This window comes from Coturnix japonica, chromosome 7, assembly GCF_001577835.2.
Source record: "Coturnix japonica isolate 7356 chromosome 7, Coturnix japonica 2.1, whole genome shotgun sequence".
Taxonomy (NCBI): domain Eukaryota; kingdom Metazoa; phylum Chordata; class Aves; order Galliformes; family Phasianidae; genus Coturnix; species Coturnix japonica.
In genome coordinates, this window is record NC_029522.1 from 10,011,548 (window position 1) to 10,036,295 (window position 24,748).

The window sequence follows — 24,748 nt, forward strand, 5'->3', positions numbered from 1 at the left end:
TTGGGCTCTGACAGAGATGGAAGAAAATCAATGACCTGTGATAAAAGAAGATCCTACTGGCAAATGCAGAAGAGCTGCAGGAAAAGGGAGTAGGAATGACGTTTTCTCTATAGTACTGCCAAACACCTCAAAGAAATTTAAAAGTAGGAGACTTCTTTTAGTGGAAAATGTGTTTGTTTCAGAAGACTTCACGTTTTGCAGAACTTTGAATATGCAATAGATGGGTAGCTGTTATCTAAAAGGATTTGCTTGGTTAAAAAAAACCCAAAGAAACGCCCTCACTGATTGACTTATACATAACACATTCATTTTACAAAAACATTGTTTTCTATATATTCTTGACTGTGCACACAATGAAGAATACAGACCATTTTCCCTCTTAACACATCAACAGCTCCTACAGGCACTATAGACTCAAAATGGCTTTTAAAGCTAAAACGGTATTCTTGTATTTGTCAATTGCTTGTTTTTCAGCCACTTGCTTTTCTGTAAACAGTCACCTTAAAGCAAAATAATATCAAGGAATTCAGAGTTAGCTCAGAGGAACTTACCAGACTCAAATGTTTCTTCATCTTTTTAATAATCCGGATAGCAAAGATTAAAATAAATACAAAAACTAATTATTTTCCTCTTATAGAATTCTGGAATTATAACTGAATTTTCCAGCTCCCATCAGTCTACTTCATATACATATTCTTCACTTCCTCCTACACTGAGGCCATGCCTGAATTAATTGCCTAATCTGGCAATTGCATCTGGCTAAGGGTGTAACAGAATAATATGTGAGATTAGGTGAGATTAAGGGACTTTGGTCACCATATTCAAGGCATTCTGTGTGCACGCACTAACCCTGTGATGCACCAGGCACCTGAAGGCAACACATCTAAAAGCATTTAGGCGTCACGATGCCTTTATAAACAATATTACCTGGGGGCAATGTCTCAGAATTTCAAACTGGCATTTAACAAATTTAACAAGATACAAGGAATGTGCTAGCAGTTTTTCATGCTTCTTAATGCAATCCAGATGTGGACTGTCAACAACTGCTTCAGAAAACTGCAAAAAGTTCTGCAGCAGATACTTACAGGATCACATCCTCCCTTGAGAACTCTCTTAAATACCTCAGAAGAAGGAAGAGTGAGCTGTGCTTCAAGTTCTTCATATATACTATTTACTTGTGAAACCCTATACTAGCTCAGTGCCTAAAAATGCATTCACATCAACTCAAACTCTTGACAATGAATTGTGTGGGTTCTCAAAGATTACAATAATCTCTGGCATTAAAGATGCAAAACTTCTGTTGTCACACAGTTCAAAACCTGAATCAAAGATGCTGGCTCTCAATCAAATATTTTTGGAGCATTCTCTCATTTCAGCACATTTCACTGTAAGCAGTCATTCACTGTACACCAGAACTGCAGACAGCTCATTTTCATACAGTGCATATGTTACTCTGGTAAGATATGAACGAAATAAAATCAGCTTTGATTAGCTATTACCTTGAAGCAAAACAATAGCCTGAATTCAATTGTTACCTGTTTCCACACACTTCTCATCAATCTGCATGTCATCCTCTGCAGACAAATCAACACACACAAAAAAAGTTATCTGAATCAGGGAAAAAACAGGAGGGAAAAAGCCTTACACATAATGAGACTGAACTCAAACAACTGAAAGAAGAGAACTGGAGTTCAGATCAGCTTTAGATATTTATGGATTTCAAGCACTGCAACCACAACTTCTTGACGATCTTCATCTTTAGTAAGCAGAGCAGTAAGCTCCTGCTCTGAACGCATCCAACTTGACTTCTCTTTTTGAAATAAAAGTTTTAACATGATAGTTGCTCTGCTTACCCTGTGAAGACTTATTAAATATTACCATTACAGAGTACAATTTTACACTCCGTGTTTCCTCTCCGCATCATTTAGGTTATGTTTTGGTTACGTGTCACTCACAGAAATGGATTTATTTGGTTGATCTTATTTTTACAAAGAAAGAAAAATAAAACATTGATTCAGCTTCCTTTTTATGACCAGATCTCATCAATTTGTGTCCTTGAAATCCAATGTCATTGATTTGGGCAACCCTAGGTTTGCACATTCTGCTTGTGTTCCACAGACAGACCCAGCAGGAGCTATTTTCCAGCTGACCATGTTCTAATCCCAATAAACTCCTGCTTCCATTCTAAGTATTTGCCCAAAGATATCCTTTGAAGAGGTGCTCTCCCAGAGTTGTTCACATCATCTGCTGAAGATGGAAGAAGGAAAAAGCTGTCTTTCCCTCCTCTAAGCACCCCAAACTCTCAGCTCCCCATCAGATTGTGCATAGCTTAAATTAACCAAAAGTGGAAGTTTCTATCACTTGTAGCAATCAAAAGGCTTACGTGCAAAAATGTAAGAACTTCACAGACACAAAGAAACTCAAACTACCTTAATTCTGGCAACTATTACAAAGCCTAGAAAACCAAGTGCTATGTTGATTCTAAGTACAGAAATACAATAAAATCCACACACCATCTCCTACCTTCTTCCACAGTGCTTACTATCCAGAGTATATCCATTGAAGCAGTTAAAATGCAATAAAATTATGGTAAAAGAGAGCTCTAACAAACAAATCATTTTGATTCAGAAGAAACCTATGCAATGAAGCACTTAATCTAGAAGTTATCACAAGAGAAAAAAAGTATTATATAAGTATAAAGAACCATAGAAAAAAATGGGAAGAGAAAACAGAATGAACGTTCTTTGTGTCTGGGAATAACTACAAGCTTCCTGAAAGTTAAATTACGTAGTTGGAAGATTATGTTTCCAGATCTCCAACGAGCAATGAAGCTTAACTTATAGCTTGAAGAAAAAATACTCCATTCTGTTCTAAAAGCATTGTATGTCAACTTCCAGTACAGAACAGTTTTCTTTGCCCCTGGAAAGTCATAGTGCTAGTACCTATGTCATTTCAGACCCGACTCTGTTAGCACAGAGTGCTCCTAACTCAAAGATTCCAGAAGGAACTGAATTCACAGGTTCTCTCAGTCAGGTATCAATAACACTGGAGATGACTGCAACCATCACCAGTCCTCCACATACAATTACCATGAAGTAATTATTTTCAAGAGACCACTTAAAACACTTCTGAAGTTATGACACGGCTCTAGACATACTATCTTTGACTTAAACAGAATTTGTATGAGCTTGTAATTTCTGTATCCCTGGAAGCAGGGACAAGATTTTTCCTTCCTGCTCTATCATTCAAATAACTTTTTACTCACACAATGATGACTTGAGACAGAAGTGGGGCTGGAAGGGCTGAGTCCACCAGAATTCTCGCTGCTTCCTGCGTAGAAAGAAACATAGCACAGTTAAATTGATAAAAATAAAATAAAAATTAAAACAAAAAGAAAGACATCAGTCCACAAGGGCATGATGCTTCAGCCATATTAACTGAATGTTTATTATTAATTACTACTGAGCTGGTGCAAAACTTCAAAAATAGAAATATTAATATTTTTTAGCCCAATCCAGAATTCTGCAGTAAAGCTACGTGCTATCAGAGCTGCTTAAATGTAATTTCCAAATGAGCAGCACAAAAATATTTTAAGTAAACATATAAGGACAGGCATATAAGCCTACAGACTTATAGAATGAGAAGAGAGCCTTTTGCTTCCAGCCTCAATCACAACCTAGTGTGATTTCAACTTCTATTATAAAAATACAGGTAACTGAATCCTACTGCTATGAATGGTGAAAATTTATGTAGCAAGACTTAAATAACTGGCTTTTTTGTGTGTGTGTGACTAGAAATCATAAAAATTAAGATGACTCTACCTTTTAAGAAGATGGTTTGAAGGTATCAGTCCAGCACATGCACTGAGATCTGATACTTTCCTAGCCTGCCACCACAGAGCATCATTCTGGTCCACTATCTGGAGTATTTCACCTTTCTTGAAAGGCAAACCTGCATCAGCACATGGTATGGCAGGATCTTGTAATGGCCAGTAATCTGCCATTGCTCGCACATACATCTGGTAAAAAAAACAAGCAAACGAAAAAAAAGAACATAAGATACAGCATAACCTTTATAATCACAATGCCAAGTATGTATGCTAGTTAAGTCTGTTAATGATCAAGTTAAGCTTTAAAAACAAGATCAAGCTCTGAATCCTAACAAGTCATTATGGAGAAGAAAAAGTAGAACAGCAAAGAGAGAAGACTCAAATTATGAGAAGAATTGAGCTTTAACCTCTACATAGCTCTAAGAACATCTTCATTATCTGAGACAACTATACTTCAGCTTACTCTATTTACTGTTTCAGCAACAGCATGTAGATGTTAGCTGAGAGGTAGCCAGAAGAACAAGCAACATTTTAGTGACTGCAGTAAACTTCTAAGCAACACCACATCCTTGCATCACGCTATTAGACAAGCATTATTGTAGCAATTCTTTGCAGTACCAATATAGAAAAAAAGAGCAGCCCTTACTGTTGTTTGATTGCTGACAGGACGATCAGAAACCGGAATCAACTTGAACATAATTGTTCCTTGAGAAAGAGCCTAAATGATGAAAGAGAGGGATAAAACATGACTGGCATTCAACACAAGTTACCAAACTGTGTCATTCAAACTTAACACAACACATCTTTCATGTTATTACATTACAAATGGAATTAGGTAGACTGAGTTAATACAACTGTGTTATTTTTAAGAAGTAAAATCAAGAAGGAAACTTCAAAATCTTACTGAATATTTTTAGTTCACTGAAAAGCTATGTTCTGTTATGAATATATTCAATGTGAACTCAAACCTAACTTTTCTGTTGAAACTTAATCTGAATTAGTGGCAATTCTGATTAGACAGGTGATGTAAAGGGGGAGGAAAAATGTTTTATATTTGGAAACTAAGCATTTCATTTTAAGCTAAAATTTATCTAGAAATAGTATGCCCAGGGAAATAACACACAGAAAGACTTGAAACTGATCACATATAGCACGACCTTCCTCACTGGCACTAATACCCTGCAGTGAAAAAACCCAAAAGATTGTGTGCAAGGTCAGTAAGAAAAAGAGACAGATCAACAAATTCCTTCAAAATAATTTGACAAGTGCTTTCATGCAAGTGAAGTCATAACTCTCAAGTGTATTAATTTCATGCTGCTTTAGCTCATTTGGTAAGATGGAATTTTATTACAATAGCACCTTGCCACTACATTATTGTAGAAGATGACCTGACTTCCAAGGAAAACTATGCACCAGCGAAGTCCAAATAAATAAATAATTTACCTTTTTTTTTTTTTTTTTCTCTACATAAGGCCAAAATTAAGTTAGATTTGATGCTGTTACATCCATGTGTTCGATTTTTAAATTGAATTTGCACCAGACTTTGATTTTATAAGCAGCTGTGAATTTTATCCATGGCAGTGAAACAATCTTTCTAGGGAGAGGAAGGCAGCACAGGTAGGGAAAAGGAACAGTATACTGTTACCCTCAAAGTATAAAGAAGATTTAAAAGAGATTCAGTACCAGAATATTAATAACTTGTTCAGGCTCAAGTCCATCAACGGAAACTCCATTTACTTCCACTAATTTGTCTCCAGCATAGAGCAACCCTATAGTAAAAACAAGGATGAAAGTAGCAGCAGAAGCTTTATCACAGCATGGATGATCTTGGTGGGGGATAGGGAACAAAGTTATACCACAGGTTTATATGTCAGCTGTAGAGGTTTCCATACGCTAGGTACACGAGAATACACTATATTGTCCCCGGATAAGACCAGGGATTCTGTGAGACATGAAAACTCTGAACACTTCAGTTTCCATATTTAGAATCATAGAAACATTAAGGATGTCCAAGTCCAGCCATCAACCTAACACCACCATGCCCACTAAACCATGTCCCTCAGTGCCACATTAATCTTTCCTCAAAAACCTCCAGGGACAGTGACTCCACCACTCTTCTGGGCAGCCTGTTTCACCTCCTCTATACAATATGCAATCTACTGATGATTTGCCTTAAAAGCATACATAAGCATTTTAATATAGCATCCTTCCTTAAGATAATTTCCAAGCATCTTAATAAACCATGAAACCTGGAATGAGATTTCTAGAAATTCCTAACTGCTTAGGTGCTGAAAAATAAAGAATACCAGTTTCCTTTAACTTAAAATATTTAATCAAACTAAGAATATATTCAGCTGCTGCCTACAGTGTGGGTTTTCTTCTCTACACAGGAACCAGAACTATTAACAGAAACTTTATGATGATTACAGATAAGTTTCATTTGTTACGTTTTACACTTTAGTTATACTTCCCAAGGAATACAGACAGCATATAATTCTAGGATGACAAAGCAGTAATGTTTCCAATGAGAGTCTCTCAATTTTGCTTCGAAACTAATACGCTACCAAAGTGTTTAATAGACCACTGCTGAAAGGTGTTATGACACATTCCTTAGTGCCCTTTATCTTACACAAAGTTATCTATAATTCTATTTCTCATTCAGGAAATGAGCTTTATACTACATCAGTTTTGGCTGTTAATGATCAATCTCATAGTAGATTTATGTGACTTTGCTTCCAACACCTGAATAATGGAAAACTGGATTTGTACCTCAACTGTCTCACACACATCATGCTCTAACAAAAATTAAAGCAGAATCGAACTCAGTCCAATGGATCGATGCATACAGTACTGTATGGTGTACACATCTGCCTGTTCATAAGGGAAAACTAACTGAAGAAGTAAAGCTGTTATCTTAATAAATCTTACTTCACCTTGAATTTTTTTATTACCTTGTTTCAAGTTATACCTACCACTTCTGTCTGCTAGCCCACCATGGATCACACGGGCAACTGTTATGTCACCTGTTATCTCGTGCCGTTTAATAGTGGCACCCTGGCAAACAAACAAACAAAAAAACCCAACAGTTTCATCACCGAAGATGACCTAAGTTTTCTTTCAAATTACAGGTCTGATCTTTCTTCCAATAACAAAAAGGCATTAAAGGATAAATATATTTTTTAAACACCACATGATCTGGGAAGAACGTATTACTGGTACTATGCAATAGTGCTACTCAATCATCCAACATCCTTAACTCTCATCACACTAAATTAACCTCAGACTCCTAGAAATATTTTCCCGAGCTGATTAGTCAGAATACTGACTATAACCACAAACAAACCCTTTAATCTATCCTCCTTTCTGTCTTTGCTGTTTTGGGAATACTCTCGATCCTATTTACATTTTACATTCTATGGGATAAAAGCATCTGCCAGATGTTCACACCCTGACTCGACCCGGCCACAAACAACCTTCTCTAGCTGAACCTGCACTGAACAGCACCAGATGGTCTCTTAGGGCCCTTTCCAATCTTAATAGTTCTTATAAATCTTCAGTTCTATAAAAACCTCAAGAACAAACAATCTGCGTGACATTCCTGGAAATAAACCAACATGCACGTGATGCATTATCCAGCACTTGGGTAAGCTGTAGTGATTTGACAGATATCAGTAAACTCTCTAACCAGAGGCTGGTTGTTTTTCACTAAGCAGACAATCCTCATGGCTTCCTCATTCTCAGGTATGTTGTCTGGCAGTGGTGGGAGTGTTGGTTCAAAATCTTTCTGGGCCACAGTGTCATGAGCAGATAGCAAGGCCTGTTACAAGCAAAAACAAACAGAGAATCCAACCTATCAGCAAAGATCATACAACAAAATAGATTTTACTTTTAAACAGTTACTGGTGAGGAAACAGAAATCAGAGGTTAAGTTCCTAAGTGGACAGAAGTTCCTTTTACACAGACTTTCTTCTTTCCATTTAGCAATCCCAACTGAAAAAAATTAAGAACAGTTTCTCCCTGCACTTCCTCAAGAAATCTTACAGAAGTTGAAACATTGTTATTTGGAGAATAACAACGCAGGTTTTACACACAATATCAAAGAAACAATATCAAAGAAACTCAAAGAAAAAAGGTACTGCAGGTACACAGGTCCCAAATGAACTCTCAACTAGGTTAGCCCATGACTAGGAAATTAAGCCTCTTCTGGCTTCTTTGCTGATTCCTGTGAGCAGCTGCTCATCTGTTTCCATCCCCATTGCAGACATCACTATGAACAACTTTATTTTCTCAGGCAGTACTTACCCTTAAGTGAGGAGCCCTCAGCAATCGTCTTAGTTCTTTGATATCTCCAGATGGAGGGGCTTCATAAAGCATCTCTACCACCTGATAAAATTAAGAGTAAGCACAGAGACCAATTCTTAAGGACAATTAATTTAAAAGAAGTTCTAAGTTAAGCTGAAAAATACAACATGATGAAACTTAAGTCTTGGATGTTATACGACTTAAAACATACCTATACTGTTTGCTCTGAAACTGGACCAAAATAAGTCTGGGCTACATGTTGTGCAACTGTGTAACACTTAGTTTGGTTCAGACACAGTGCCATGTGCTCTAAATTACTTTTTTCTATGCCTCAACCAATATCATCACTACTGTCAGTTTCTCCACTTAGTCATTAATTCTCACTATTTAATAATCATCAATTAGAAAAAAAACCTAAACAGCTTTTAAAAAACCTCATGTTGAAGTGCTTTATTTAACCACAGTGAGATAAAAAATTACGCATGTATACAGTCAGTGGTTAAAGCAAACAATTGATGATCTAGTATGGCCAGAGCTTGTGCAGTCTAAAGATTACAGCCATATATATTTCCTTTCCCTCTCTTAAGGCAGTAACTTATCAGCTGTTGAATAGGTGAAGAATCCTTCCAGCTTATATAGTGTATTCAGATCTGAGACATCAAACAATAATAGAACATGCCTTTCTGCAGTTAAGATGACTAATTTGGTATCAGTGAGCAAAGAAATATATGGCCTTACCTCACGATTCAATGCACGTGCCTGCAGCGTGACAGGAACTGGTCTTTTTCCAAGGTAGTTTTGGAGGCATTCATAAATCTATTGCATGCCATGACAGACAAGACAATGCAATGACAGTATCATCTGTTTTCTTGTTTATATAGATACATACACAACATACCAAAGAGAATGCTGCATTTCTAGTAATTTGTCATTACAAGCTCGCTGGCTCTAGTTGAAATCTCAACCTTCAAATGCCTTCTGCATCTAGAATTTAGTCTGTAAGTAATTGTTGTTCCATATGATTATTCAGCAAGCCAGTTATGCTTTGTTTTTCAATTTCCCAACAAAGAAAGCTGATTAGACTGGACAGTAGCAAGTGCTACTTGAACTGTGTCAATTCTGACTTGTGGCTTGCTTCCTTGTCCTAGCTGAAGGCCTGATCAACAAAATAAATATCAAGCAATTGTATTTAAAATGGCCTTAAGGGCATTCTGGATTATTATTTTTTTTCTCATATTTAAATTTTAAAGATCTTTAGAATTCTCACAAAAGCAAAGCAAAACTTGTACAGAATTTGTTTTAAGATATAGTTGATTCAGATACAAGTACCAGGCAAACTGTTCTATAACAACACACAGCATCCAGCTGCATGTCACATCATAAAAACCAAAAAGTATGACTTGATCAGTACCCACACCAAGCAAAGATACATAACCAAACAGACACAGAAGAGTGGAAAAAGACAGCTGAGCAATATCATATTCAAATTGTGCCTCTACACCTCAGCCTTAATACAGATGCATCAAGTAAAAGAGCTTTTGCCTCAGATCTAATGAAAAAATTTTTTCCATTACAGTTAAAGTAGTTTTGTTCACCTGGACTGCTGATGATTGGACTTCCGAGATAAGAACTAGGATTGCTTAGTGTCGCTTCTTTTAAAATGCCTTTACATGGCAAAATAAAGTAGCTATCACCTGGAAACATTAATCTTCAAAGCTGAATATTGTTTTACCTTTAAAAGGGCTTGCAGCCAGCGAGATCTGAGCAGGTCATACAACACGCCAACACCATTCACATCTCTTTTACAGAGCAAACTCAGTTCTTGTAGCACTAGAGTCAGAACATGAGATAAACCTGAGCCCAAGAAACAGAGAAGTGCAACACATTTCAGCACAAATAGATCAACCAAAACTAATAGGTGACCTCTGTCTGCTTTACTTGTTTTCTGCAACGAATTCCACTGCATGAGAGCTTTCTTCAGTTATTAGGTTGATAGTAGCAATTTTAAACTGACCTGTGAGAAAAACATATAGGGAATCCCACAGACATCAAAGCCTGGGTTCAAGCTCAGATCTCCTACTGAAAGTGGTAGGCTTAACAAAAAGCTGTCTTGCTCATTTTATAGACTTCTTTTTTGGATGACCCACAATTTGGGCCAGGGACCTGGTCTCTTTCCCCATGTTCAGTAAGTACAGACACTGTGGAGGAAATCACTAATAACAATGCACGATCCTTCTAAAGTAAGTAGGCTCTCTACTTTTGCTTCTTTTAACTCTGTATTAAATCACAAGGTCTCTCTGCTTTTTAACACCAAAGTAATAGAATGTGACCATAACTAGTAGATTTACTATGTAATTTTGTTGTTGTTTTTAACAATATTAAACATGTTTCAAGGTGCAATACCGGATAGATGTTGAAATAAAGACAAGACACTAATAGCTTATAATTGCATCAAAGTCAACATAGTAATTTCTTAAAACTATGGCAAGCTTAGAATAACTGAGTACTCACTGCTGGAGACAGTATAATCAGCTGCCATTATCCAGTTACCACACCTAACCGAATGTAGAAACCAGCTCCTATTTCTTTCCTGAACAAATTTTTTTCACTGTCAGTTAATTGTTCCCTATTTCCTATATCAACTCCACACTGTAATGATGACAACACACATCTGATTAACTTTAGTTTCAATGAGCTATTTTCTTTATGCAATAATTTATACAGGTACTTCCTCACTAAGCTTCTCCAGATGAGACTCTAACCTCAACCATCAGGCAGAATTATTGAGTGTCCCAAATGGGAATCCTGGAAATGTACCTCATTACCAAAGAAACCACCTGTTTCAGGAAAACAGACATCTAAACACGTCTAAGAATAAGTAATGTTCTATGAATTCTTTGAACCCTGACTGTAAGCCCCACAGGGAAATGCATCTCCCAAAACACAGCGAACTTTAAAGGATTATCTGCTGCAAGAACTTCCTACTGCCCAAGAGAACACTGCTTTTTAAGATCACTTCCTCATTATTCATTGCCTTTCTCTGAGAGAACTTGCATTAAGTATCTCCAAGAATGCAATCCCTACCTACTTTGGGCACAAAGTAAGCTCAGAGCAACATACTCTGCCTGCAAGCAAAAGTTTTGACATAAAGAGAACCATTTACTTGGAAAAAAAAAAAAAAAAGAGAGGAAAAAAAAAAAAAAAGATCCCTCTTACAAATTAGACTCTTCTCATACAGCTAAAGAAATTCTTGACTTTAAGCCAAGAACAAATGGCAGTAGTTCTCTTCTGACACCCTATAAGTTACCTACTACCATTAGAGACCAAAAGTCATTTCCATTTTCCATTATTAAGCAGTAAAACAAACAAATAGTCTTTCTCACAAGTTACAAGTCACATGTGCATGGAATAAAACTTTTTGCCTGTTTTCTTGGAAATAGAAAATCAAGAGTTACAAGTACCATTATCCTGACTGCAGACTGTTGGCATCTCCATTTTTTCTTTCATTCCAGGTGATTCCATCTATGTTTTTGACTAGAGCATCCACGCCAAGTAGGGTTCACAAAGACAGATGCCGAACTAGGAAAAAGAATACATTCATGCTGGAAAAATCAAGTATATTAAATTGATACAAAAATTAGAACAGAAAAAAAGCAGTGACAATCATTTTTATTTTTATACATGCAACAACAGGCTGCAAGCATAAATTGAAGACATGAGCTGCAAATGTAAAGTCAGTTACTCAATAATACCCAAAATGCAGAGATAAATCTCAACTACAAAAATACCATTTTATCTCTTCATGGAATTGTCATTAGCTTGCTTTATTAAGCTGTCTAAAATAACAATCTGCTTGTATAACTTCTGTTCCCCAGCTCTAAGAGTGCAACCATGGAAAGTTATTTTCCTAGATTTTAAAAGGTTGTTTTACACAAAACAAATACGTTTTTACATTACCAGGAAAATAATATTCACAAGACAATAAGTTTCCCAAACATTTCATATTTTCTTCCATATTCCTGTGAAGTGAATTAAACAACCAAAAAATCCCACACCTTACCTCATCTGACTCAGGCATTTACACCTGATTACACTTAGTGACAGTGTGTCCTTAGACTACAAGTGAAGGAAGGTTTCCAATCTATTTCTAGTAAGAAACAATGCAGTAGGGGATTGCCTTAGAGAGTGCTCAGAATTCTTCACTTAAAAGCTGCACCAAGCACTGAAATTCCTCCGGTTCCTCACTATTTTCTCTCATCTACAGTCCTGTGCTTATTGATTTCCCTATTTTTATTTGTGAAATAACTTTGTGTTTCTACACCAAAGTATCAAAAACCCATTTATGAGAGATGTAACAAAGATGCTGAATCACTACACATCTTAGTTGATACAACTTCAAATCACGTTTGTACAAATTTGAACATCCTGACATGATTACTGTTATTGTAAGATCTGTAAGCCCCACTGTAAGCCCCACAGTATTTGAACAGGTCACATGAGAATTTTCAGAGTACAAGTTAAAAAGGTCTGCAACACCAAATATCTGAGCACATCAGCCAATAGCGAACAGCACTATGACACTGTATGTACAGAGATTGCCTCAAATTCTGTCAAATACATGGTAGCTTATGTCCTAGATTAGCAAAGCAAAAATGCAACCATTTTCCTCTAAATAGTTCTGTGGACAGAACACATAAAAGGGCACAGAGCACACCAAAGGCAAAAGCAGGAAATGCATTACCTTGATCTGCTTATAAAAGCAGAAGGCATTACCGTCACTTTTACTGCACAACTCAATACTTATTTTTAGACCATTTTTCCTCTCTCCTGTTAAATAACAGAACTGTTTGCAGAAGGCAATGGAAATGAAAGGAGGAGAAAATAAAACAAACAAACAAACAGAACTTAAGAAATTCTGATTCAAACATTTAAATGTTGAGTATTGGTAATTCATTACAAGCTTCCTCCACAGGATGCTCAGTTAAACACCTTGCTGAAATTCTTACACATAGACCACTTTCACAATGATGATTTCTCCTTCCAAAGACCAGCAAATACATAGTTTGATCTCCCTCCACCACAGCACTTGCATTTAATTGCTGCACTATATAAACTATTATAAACTATTTTCCCACATTTTATCTACGTAACAATTTATGTAACTCTGAATCCTCCTACCTCACGCTCACTGGCAACTGGGTTTTGAACCACAATTATTGTTTTTACCCCTGACATTCTTGAGTTCTGTTCCTTTAAAGGTTTGCCGCCTCCTTTGTTAAGCTTTCTTAAATCCATCATTAGGCAGATCAAGTAAGCAGGCCATATAAATCTAGCCATGAATACCTGTTTCTTAATTACTGAAGACATTAGGAGTAGAAATCTTTACTGTGGGATGGTTTAGACAAACAAAGAGGAATCCATACACTGCATACTATGCTAAGGAGATCATACCATGGTTTTCACTGAGTATTAGTAGAGAAACACAAATAAAACAAATACATCTCAGTTTCATTGTTCTGACCCACCTTTTTGGTGACAAAGAGAAGACTGCTAGCTTGCCAGTTACCCAATTGCTTACATAAGGGGAAAACTAATGAAAAACACCACACCTCCTTTTCCTGAGACGTATACACACACACTATAAGGGTAATACTTGAGGTTTCCTTTACAAGCTTAATGAGCATTTTTATAAGGGAAAGCCACTCAATTTAAATCAGTCAGAATAGTTTGGAATACTGAAGACTGAGAATTAGCTTGAGGGCAGAGAACACCCTTAAGCTTTTGTCATAAGTAAGCCACCAAAAGCCAGTAAACTGCAAAGGTAAATAATGAAGAATAAGACACAGCATCTTCTAATGATATGCCCATGCAAAACTTTATTGTCCTGAACTAAATGAACCTTATTAGTCCCTCTGCTGATATTGGAAACTCTTGAGTAAGTGTCTTGCTTTTGTACACTTTCAGTACTTCAAAGTGCTTGAACTTAAAAAGCCATGTGAAACACAAACAGAACAAATATATATTTTAAGCAAAGATTGAGACATGGTTTAAAACTATATACATAAAAATGAATTATTACTGGAAGTCTGAAGGGGCACAGGTGTTGGGCTTTTATGTTTGTTTTTTTTTTAAAAGAACATTCATTCAGTAAGCCATTCTACGGTATGTAGATAACCACACCTGCATATGTAAAGTTGCAAATTAAAAAGTAAGTTATTACTCTTTGTAACTAGATGTATCTGATGATATGATCCATCCTCCTTTCTTCTAAAACAAACACATATAGCTACACTGATGGTGCTGTTATCTTGTTTACATGGTGGTAATACTGCTAAAAGCACCACCTCCTAGAAGAGCAGTGCATTCAAAGAAGAATACTTGAGTGCAGCAAACCATAGTCATGTGAAACAGGCAGCTTTACTTCCAGCTGTTTATTGCCAGCAACCTGGACTGAAAACAAAACTGACAAGATGAGCACACTGACCACTAAATCAACTTATACACTACAAGGTTAGGGAGTTCACAGCTAGAATTTGAGTCACATCCATCTTCTACGGTATCTCTCATAACACAAGAGATAGATCTGTAGACTTTTTTTTAGAACAGAAATGGTTGTGAAGTCTATTTACTTTCAACAGAAAGAGTCAATGTACATAGCACCTGGCATTCAAGTCAGACTATTCAGTGAGGATTAGGTACGAGGAAAAATTATCTTTTCATTTCCTACTCTCCCATTCCTACTCATCTCTAGTATTTAGCTGGTGGGAACTAAACACCTACCACAAGTTTAATTAGTTTTGCCTTAGCTATAAAAAGACATTAATTTCACAACTGCATGGGGGAACTGAATCTGTGCAGCACAATGATTTCAGTACAGTACATAATCTCTTACCTGCAAATGGTGCAGAATATACCATGTTCAGCTCTTGTAGAGTTTCTGGAGAGAAAGAATATTTGTTGGATGTTAGTAAAGCAAGTATCCTCACTGCCCTAGCTAATCTATGGACATCCCTCCTTTCTAATCCGCAGAAACCTAACCTTAGAACTACTCATTACCAGGGAGAACAAATCCCCTTAACCCTTTTCTTGCATAAAAAGCACACTTGGTCTCTCACTTAAGTGGTTTCTTATTCCCAGCAACTTTCCCCCTTAATAGGACATCCAGCTTTTCAGGTCCGTCTTCAGTTACCATGCCTACAAATTACAATGCAGAACATTGTAGCCTTAGTCTTTTATTGTTCCTTACCAGATTTCCAGTGCAACACAAGAAACATCCAGCTTTCAACTTAAGAAACATCAAAAAAGTTGAGAAAAATAAATTACTATGATGTAGCAGAGATGGAAGTCCTACAGGTTAACTCATTCCTTGGTTAGCAATACAAATACAAAACTGAAAGCTGCTGTGTATTAATTTCCTAATGCATCACAGCCCACGTAGGCTGTAAACTGGAATCTATGTCAGAAACGCATTTAATCCGAGGATTCACTCCAGCCAATAACTAAGCTATATCTCAGAAAGGCAAAAAAAAAAATAAAAAATCCAGCCCAGGCTTGTAATAATCAGCAAACTAAATAGCAATACCATTGCTATTTACACAATATTTTGTGTATTGATACAAAAGGCAGATTTTTAGGTTTGTTTAATTCTCAAGTTTGTTAATTCTCAGCTTAAGGCAGAGAAGCAATATGGAAGCGAACTCGTACAGAAAAGGGTTCTTCATGTCAAAGCTTATGATTGAAACTGTTCTTCTGAAACACAAAGACGAGGATCATGATGCTGAACAGTTAGAAGGAAAAAAAAACAAATGCTTTTAATGATTGGCACTCCTACATAAAGCGAAATAAGTAATGAGTTTACCTTTGAAAATTACCTTACCTGGTTGTTCAGTACAACTCCTGTTCAAGAAACCATTCTGCTCCTGCAGTTTCCATTTAAACATTTTTGTACATTGAGTTCTCAGACATGACTGAACAGAAAGACACTTTGCACAAAAGATAAAGCATTAAAACTTGTGGGTTATACTACAGTACACTCTTTACCCTTCATTGCACATACTTTTTTCCCCAAAAACTCCAAACATTTGATAGCTTGCCTTTTAAGCATGTTTTTGTTTATCTCTCATCATATTATTCAGTATAATTTAAACAGAAAATTGAAAGAGTTTGTTCATGAACACGAAGAGGTCTATTATCTCTATTGGCTGCAAGAAGAACAAGTACAACCATACTTTTAAGCACTACCTTCCAAAATGACTCTCTACCTTTTGCTGATAATGCTAAAAATAATTTCAGAAAGACCAATTTTTTTTTTTATTTTTTATTTTTTTTTTACTTTATTACAAAAACTGCTACATTACAGTCACTGTTCAAAACAGTTCTTTGACATGGCATTTCTTTCTATTTAAGTGCCAATACACAAGCCTTGATGACTATTTCAAAAATATTAATAGCATTATCTATGGTAGTTCAACATATGTCAAACCATTATAACATTCTATTATCAGTTTCCCCCCCCCACACACTTATTTTTTGTACCAGGCACGGTGAAGAACAGCTCCTACAATACCCAAATTATCCATCAGTGTTATTCATATAAATTAAGTTAATCATAAGCGACAGAAGAAAACGCTCACACAACCCCCCCAGGGAAAGTATATAATTAAAATGCACCAAGGTGGTCTTTTTTTTTTTTTTTTTTTTCCATCCTGATATGTAAGTGACCAAATAAGTTAACAAGCAGAAGTCTCAAACTTAATTCACTGTCAGGTTGCTCAAGAGCATGTTTTCATCATCTTATCACATGGGCTTCTAAAGAAAGTTTGTCCTTAGACCCCTGGTTAATTAAACTTAACACTCTTCGGATATAGTAATTAATTCAGTGCCATAGTTTGAACTGGTCAGTGCCTCTTCAATCATTTCAGAATCAGAAAGCATGGTGAATGCCCGTACATAATTCTGGTAAACAGGCAAGTCCATAATAGTGTTATTAGTTCTAAAATAGTACATTAATACTGCATTCAGTAACTCTCTTTTATAAAGATGTCTCAGAACTTACAGCCAAAACACACTATGGGATATCCATTATAAATACTAGCATTTCTATTCTTAAACAAACAAATCTAATAGATTAATTCAAGAAGACTGAATGGTTCTATGGTGCAACTCACCCTGTTTAAACACCTCTGCTGACAAACCAGGAATAAAAAAAGAAACCTACTGCTTCAGAAGCCATGCGATCCAGACTTTTACATGTACTCTACATAGATGCCATGCCTTTTTGTAGTATTTTTTAATTTAAAATGAGTAAATGATCTGTTAGAATAGGAAATTATTTCCTCTTGGCAAGTACTCAGCAAATCAAGTTCTGATCTTCATCACCACTTCACAGATAGCCTCTGGCTCCAGTTTTTCAATATTAAAATTGAAAGTTCAAGTGTAGCTGAAAGTTTTCATCTGTAACAATAGAACTGAAACATCAGAGTATTCACAATTTTAAGTGTCACGTCAGGAAAAAAAAGTGGTATCGCTGAAGTTCCACTCAGCAGGTAATCCCAGACACGTCATAAATGGTGGTCTAGGTAAGCTTTTCATGTTGAATCTGGTAGTAGCATGCCTAAATTAAAACAAAGGTCATTTTAGCATATCACACACACACAGAATCACACAGAATTACCCGGGTTGGAAGGGACCTCAAGGATCATGTAGTTCCAACCCCCCTGCCTGGCAGGGCCACCAAACATACACATTTACAAGATCAGGCTGCCCAGGGCCCCGTCCAACCTGGTCTTGAACACCTCCAAGGACGGGGCATCCACAACCTCACTGGGCAGCCTGTTCCAGGACCTAACCACTCTTCTAGTAAAGAACTTTCCCCTAACATCCAACTTAAATCTTCCCTCCTTCAACTTAAAACCATTTCCCCGTGTCCTGCTATTATCAGCCCTTTCGAAGAGTTTACTCCCCTCCTGGGAGTAAGTTCCCTTCAGGTATTGAAAGGCTGCAATGAGGTCACCCCGCAACCTTCTCTTCTCCAGGCTGAACAAACCCAACTCCCTCAGCCTGTCCTCATAGGGGAGGTGCTCCAGCCCCCTGATCATCTTTGTGGCCCTCCTCTGGACCCTTTCCAAAATCTCCATATCTTTTTTGTACTGAGGGCTCCACACCTGGACACAGTACTCCAGATGGGGCCTCACAAGAGCAGAGTAGAGAGGGACGATCACCTCCCTATCCCTGCTGACCACCCCTCTCCTGATGGAGCCCTATTATGTACCATCTCAGCAAGCTGATAAATAAACAAAAAGGTTGATTTCCTGCAGCCTGCCCCAACCCTTCTTTCCTGTCCCAGAACACAGGACTAAGCTTTCAGCAAGTAGGTACAATACAGGAAAACTGCAACACACAACAACACTCTGATTCAGCAAACAACCAAAAAGAACAAAAAAGAACAAAAAAGAACAGGAGCTTTCTAATTACCAATTATATTCAATTCTTTGTTAACATATAAAATATGGTACAGGATTTGGGCCTCCGAATAAAGCTGTTTCTCCACTTTGTAAAAATTAAGTACACTTTTTTGCTCACAAGTTTTTTTGTTGTTTGTTTTATTTTGTTTGGTTTTGGTTATTTTCTTACTTTTGCTATGCAGGTCCTAGCTGTACAGTAGGTTATTGCAAGGAAAGACCTTCCATACTTACAGAGATGGTTACTAACTAGCATGTGTTATTTCACAAAATTGAATTCTTGATGGAATCGTTGATTTAAGCATTATCAGAATTTTTAGTCTCACAAAAAATAAAAGCACCTCTTTACAATTTTTATAAAAGGAATAAGGTTTCTTCAGGTGCAGGAGAAAGACACGGTACATCTGAGAGTACAGAATAGTCAAGAGCAACTTGTTTTACATTTCAATAAAGTACAGTTGCACACTGCACCATTTCCTTGGCAGTTTCTATAGTTGTTAAGCTATCCTAAGCTTTAAGCTTACTTGCTCATGCTAGATAAAAACGAGACAAACTTAAAGTTAAACCCTAACATTTGCACAATTAACCTAAACCATTCACCATTGCTTAAAGTATGTGTATTTTATGATGTTGAATAATTTCATACCTTCAATGTGGTAAACATGATGCCTTGTTCCCCATGTTGCAGGTAAGGATCCATCAGGTCTTCAATTAAGTGCACCTCAGACCCCAAATTCCTTATCCTATCACATGAGGGGTGACAAAAGAGGACAAGTGAAGAAGCTATGGCACATGATAAACTGGACAAGAAATAGTCATTTTCCTAACCCCATCCTGAGGACACAGTCATCTCAATTTTGACTCTCCCAATATTTATTCAGCTCAAAGCAAACAACTAAGCCAAAAATTTTGCTCACCTACAAAAAGCTTAGAATTAGTCAAATAATGAGAAGCTTGAGAGGTTAATATAGGCATGAGTTCTCAAACGGCCAATGCTTAACTTATGCCTGATGCGAATGCTAGCACCTACCTGGCTCGTAGCACCACATAGAGAAAAACAGGAAAAAGGTCATCCATGGACCACAGAAAATCTTCCTGAAGGCTCTCAAGTACATTCTGAGATATCTCTTCAAAAGTCTGCTGGATTACCTTCAGTTTGTCAGCTGGAGTAAACGTGGTACTGTTTGGAGAGCAAAAGCAAAACATGCTAACAATAAAAAGCAGTGTATCTACATCTAAATTTGGAAGACGGTAATTAACTGTCCTTCCCCACATGCCAGAAGCTAGATCATTTATTGCAGTACATTCTGGTCTATAATCACTGGTTCAAAGCATACTGCTGCGAACAAGACTATCCTCACAGCTTAAAGATGGTTAAACATTGTGGAAGGGTGGGGAAAAAAAAGAAAACTTCACACACATTTGATTAGATATCCTTTTGCTTTGGAATTTAAGTGTCTACAAAGACATTTCTCAACAGACACCTTTACAAAGCGTTATGTTATTCCCTATCAGGAGAATTTTTAACATTTGTAGTAGGAACTCAAACTTCAAGCTTGCCTGGAAATAGACCTTTCCTATCAAGGTGAACAAAGATAAGGCAAGAAATAAAGAAACACAGTTAAGTAGATGCCATTAAATCAGAAACAGTAAAAAACTAAAAGCTTCAAGGAATTACCTGATTTGCTGTAAACATTCAACCGCAGAGGCAAAGCAGGCATCTTTTGTATTTGATGATACCTGCGTAACCATGAGAAAATTTGTCATTCAAGTCCAGTAACACGCTGCTCAGGGAAAGAAGCAGCATATCATGCAACATTATCATAAAAGACTTTCAGATCTCCGGTGCAAAGAGAAGGGAAGGCGGCCAGAAGATAAAGTCATTCAGGAAGCTGTCCATGTATTACTGAGTTTCTTTAAAACTCAGAAAAGCCTACACTGAACAATTAGCTAAATTACAAGAATCAAAGATTTGCTGGATCTTCCAGGTCAAGAAAGACTGATAAAAGACACAGATCTATAGGCTTGAAGCAAACAAAAGAACTTGCATAATTGTGAGCTCTTCATAAGCAGCTGAGCCTACAGCTTTCTGAATGAAGAAGAGAAAGAATAGATGGATGCAGAAAGACCCAGAGAAATTCAAAGAAATAAGGAAACTTGATGAGAGAAGCAGATAAACACAGCATCTCACGGAACACATCCTGTTTAATAGATTGGAGACCGCAGCAAATATGGTAAACAGTTACAGAGAGCATCAAACACTGTGCAATTCAAATACACATTGTGTAGTACATGTACATAGTGGAGGGGTTCTGCTCTACAGCAGAAAAAAAAAAAAAGCAACTCTAAATAAACAGATGGGTAAAAATTTCAGGCAGCTAACAAGAATTTTGGTTAGTACCTAAAAATACAAAAGATTTGCAGCAGCTTAACGTATTATTACTGAATTTTGGACAAGCCACAGTTATAAATACAGAAAAGTTAATCTTGAAAGCAGAGAGATCTAAAAGACTGCAAGAAATCAAAAGTTCCAAATAAAAATACACTGGCTTATAAACAGATGTGATGTAAAATATATTGTAAAAGTTGAAATTGTTCAAAGTCATGATTACTGAAATAATTATTACTGGAACACAGAAACTGAGCACTATATTACCACTACTTAAGACCAGCGTTCAGCCTCTGTCAATATTACCACTAAGAATTAAAATAATCCAGTTCTTCTAATCAGAATGCATTCACAGCAGTGCAGCTTTCAAACAGCTTGAAAATTTATTCGGTGGATGTTTTTTCCCTCATGTTTTCATAACTGTAGACCAAGTAAAAGGGTTTCAAATTTCTTCCTGAACTAGAGCTTCCTACAGAGTAAAACAGCAAGTGACAAAGCTGGACAAAGAGCTATGCTAAGAAATCACTGATTTAGCTTTTAAGTAGCAAAATATTTTCAGGGATCAAGATAATGCAGCATCTCTAATGCAGCATCTCTTCCACAAAAGGGTTTATCAAAAGCTCTTCAACCTATTCTTTATGACTTTGACTTCTTTAAAGAAAACTGAACAAAGTGTGCTGTAAGCCAAGGCCCAGTGAACATACCTTTCTACTCTCACCAAGGATGGATACAGTTGCTGGCCAAAATTTCCTGCAAGAAACCCAAAATAATCTATTCAGATAGCAGAGCCTATTAGCTTAAAGCATTATTTACCTTATGAAAACAAAATTATTTTCTTTAGTGAGTCAGAGCATCTCTTCCAACAGGTAGAGCTATATCTAGCACAGACAAGTGAAAAATGCTCAGATTTGAAATGCCTCCCCCTGGTTCTATAGCGATACCAATCTTCCTTTCCCTTCCCTCCCCCTACCTTTTTTTTTTTTAATAAAGAAAAGCTTTGATTCATTCTCTCAACCACAGTAATTACTTTGAAGATAGATTTACACGTATATTAACCAGAGAAATGCACTCCAGACAATCTTTCACATGCTTTGTCTTATTACATGCCATAACCTGTCAGTTTTTAGTGTTGCAGCACACTTACGCTTGCACTCCAAGAAAACTCAGAAGAGCCATATCAGTTTGTTTGTTTAGACGTAAGACGCACTCCCAGTAAACATCTTCCTCACGCTCATTGTCTAAGGCATATAACATAAATAGAGGTGGATAGAGTCGTGGCAGTAGAACAGGGAGTAGCAAGCCAAAACTGGTTACCACATAGCTATAACAAAAGAAGAAGAAGATGGGGTGAAGGGAAAGATATTTTAAAAAGAGAGATAATCATAAAGATAAAACGAAAAGAAATCCTGATTGAAAAACAAATTTTTAATCTAGTATGAATTTACTCTATGAGGAACAAACAATATAGAAAGCGCACAAAAAATATCTGTGCTAAGAAATACTTAGCAGTAACTTTCTTTTACAGTCCACCCACAGAACACTCACTGGGGAGCTGTATACTATATTGCAGTTCAGTTTTATCTGCATATTCAAGGAAATTATTTGGCTCCCAATCCGAGCCACTCCACTGATACCTTAACTTTACCTTTAAAACACAATCTAAAAAACCAGCAAGTTAGTTGACCTAGCTCCACACACACACATCGTGAATTCATGAGTTTCTTTGCATCAAAGAATAATCTTAACAGGGAAAGCTGGATGTAGGGAACCTACTAATACCAGCTACACAGATAACTGGGGCCTTTCTCACAAAGTTCTCTCTGCTGATCCCTCCTTCCTTCTGTTGCCCCCACTAGAAGTGGCTACAAACAGAACAAGGCTGAGCTCCACATGACATTTGCACTTGACCTGCATTAGCCCAATAATCATTTAACAAACATTGTTCTGAAATCTAGGCCTAAGTTTGAATTTGCTTCTAAATCTGTCATAAAAACCAATGGAAAAAAATATCTGCTTACATCCACCAGTTATAAAGGGATTTTCCTGTTCTTTGTTTTTTGTTTTGTTTTTTTTTGTTTGTTTCCCCCCTTTCTAAAGGTAAAACTGTTAACAGAAAATAAAGCAAAGCCTTCATTAGTTCACAAAAGGTTGTTGGTTTTTTTTTGTTTTACGTACCCTGGCTCAGGAGATTCTGATCTGGAGTCAGATTTCCCACTGCAGAATGAACGTCTTCCCTTTATTTCCGTCGGCTGAAATGGAATTGTGCTGCCCTCTTCCGGAAGATCAGGGAACAGGAACCTAAGTGGTAACACAGTACAGTATGAAAATTCGTAGAAATATACACAAAACACAAGAGTTGAGTGAAGAAGAAATAAAAAGCTTCTTAATAACAACAGGGCATAACTAAGGCAGCACAGATAATATATGTACATAAGTACATGCAAGGAAATATAATCAACGCCCAAAATAGCTTGGACTACATAAACACTAGACTGTATCAGTACTGGTGGTGTTTTTAAGTACATCAGCAGTAGTTGGACTTGAACATTGGAATCTCATTACCTAACCAATTGGAAGATGCGTTTGAGGTAGGACTTGATCTCTCTTACTGCCTCCTGCAGTAACCGCCGATTAGCTCCTACTCCAACATATGTCATTCTGTAGACAGCTACCAGTGTTTCCACAAGCTTGCCCAACGGATGGAGAGGAGTATCACATGCCTGATGTGAAAGATACCAATTGCCTGGTCAAATAGATCACCCTGCTAGGCAGGTTGAAGAAAAAAAAATGCAGAACTAGAGATGGATCAGAAAACCAACAACACAATTTAAAACAAAATATTACAGACACATCAACAAATGACCATTTGAATTATGAAATTTATGTATTAGCTGAATAGAGGCTCATACAGTGATCAAGACAGTACAAAAATGTACCACTGCTTGGATAAGTACTAAACTTAATATGATATAATCAGCAAATACTCCAGAACGCTCTGCTGGGATCCACTGCATTAAAAAAAAAACCAAACAGCAACTGAGAAGATGACTTTAAGGAAATGTCAATTAGATACAGTGATTTTAGTCTTACCTAATGGTTGTTGAACTCAATGACTTAAAGTTATAAGTAACTATGAATGAATTCAACACTGACTATACACATGCAAATATTAAAGAAGTTCAAAGAACCCCTTACACAAGTTATAGTTCCAATGCATTTAACATAATGCCTTGCAAACAAGCTACATGAGCACTCGATAGTCACAATACCTTTATCAAATATTTTTTGATGTTTTCATATTTTTCCAAGGTGAAGGCACCAGTGTGTTGCGGAATGAATTCCAGACTTTCCAGTGTCTGAGTATGAGAGCGGCTCAGTAATTCTGGACTACAGTTGTAAAAAGGACAAATAAGAACAGATTACTGGAGACAAAGCAGGAATAAAAACTAAAGCAAAACATGGAAGTCACCACAAGAAAGTAATGAACCTTAAAGAAAAAGATAGTAGAAGTACACATAGGAAACTAGTCAATTGCCTGTTCCCTTGAACTTAAAAGTCTTAAGGAGTCCTTCAGCCTGAACTTCAACCCCCACACCTGTTGCACAAAAAACCTGAAACTTCACTCAAGCAAAAATAATTTTAACTAACATTGTGGAAATACACACCCACAGATTCGTTTTACTACAAAACCCCAAATCTGTAAGATCAGGAACATGGAAGATGCCACCTCCCACTCTGACAGACATTCAGGAATCACCAGAAACTTGT

At 36.8% G+C, this 24,748-nt stretch overlaps 2 protein-coding genes across 6 annotated transcripts in view; both read right to left on the reverse strand.

Annotated features, from left to right (window-relative positions):
- Positions 1–16,463, reverse strand: part of MPP4 (membrane palmitoylated protein 4) — a 29,215-nt gene extending 12,752 nt beyond the window's left edge. The window contains exons 1-14 of the mRNA XM_015868126.1: positions 15,024–16,463; positions 11,593–11,710; positions 9,864–9,985; positions 8,870–8,947; positions 8,132–8,212; positions 7,515–7,646; positions 6,802–6,883; positions 5,513–5,598; positions 4,476–4,547; positions 3,822–4,018; positions 3,266–3,330; positions 2,524–2,541; positions 1,536–1,574; positions 552–572 (exon numbers count right to left, since the gene is read on the reverse strand). Coding sequence (XP_015723612.1) covers positions 552–572; positions 1,536–1,574; positions 2,524–2,541; positions 3,266–3,330; positions 3,822–4,018; positions 4,476–4,547; positions 5,513–5,598; positions 6,802–6,883; positions 7,515–7,646; positions 8,132–8,212; positions 8,870–8,947; positions 9,864–9,985; positions 11,593–11,653 — 1,054 coding nt within the window. The 5' untranslated portion in view covers positions 11,654–11,710; positions 15,024–16,463. The remainder of the gene's footprint in view (positions 1–551; positions 573–1,535; positions 1,575–2,523; positions 2,542–3,265; positions 3,331–3,821; positions 4,019–4,475; positions 4,548–5,512; positions 5,599–6,801; positions 6,884–7,514; positions 7,647–8,131; positions 8,213–8,869; positions 8,948–9,863; positions 9,986–11,592; positions 11,711–15,023) is intronic.
- Positions 16,464–16,832: 369 nt separating this feature from the next.
- Positions 16,833–24,748, reverse strand: part of ALS2 (alsin Rho guanine nucleotide exchange factor ALS2) — a 48,674-nt gene continuing 40,758 nt past the window's right edge. For 3 of the 5 annotated variants that reach the window (XM_032445980.1, XM_015868109.1, XM_015868108.2), the window contains exons 26-34: positions 24,250–24,367; positions 23,543–23,700; positions 23,156–23,278; positions 22,125–22,301; positions 21,685–21,730; positions 20,270–20,331; positions 19,622–19,771; positions 19,238–19,334; positions 16,833–17,744 (exon numbers count right to left, since the gene is read on the reverse strand). In XM_032445980.1, coding sequence (XP_032301871.1) covers positions 17,706–17,744; positions 19,238–19,334; positions 19,622–19,771; positions 20,270–20,331; positions 21,685–21,730; positions 22,125–22,301; positions 23,156–23,278; positions 23,543–23,700; positions 24,250–24,367 — 970 coding nt within the window. In that variant the 3' untranslated portion in view covers positions 16,833–17,705. Of the gene's footprint in view, positions 17,745–19,237; positions 19,335–19,621; positions 19,772–20,269; positions 20,332–21,684; positions 21,731–22,124; positions 22,302–23,155; positions 23,279–23,542; positions 23,745–24,249; positions 24,368–24,748 lie in introns of those variants that run through there. The other 2 variants (XR_001556409.2, XR_001556408.2) reach the window with 2 other exon arrangements.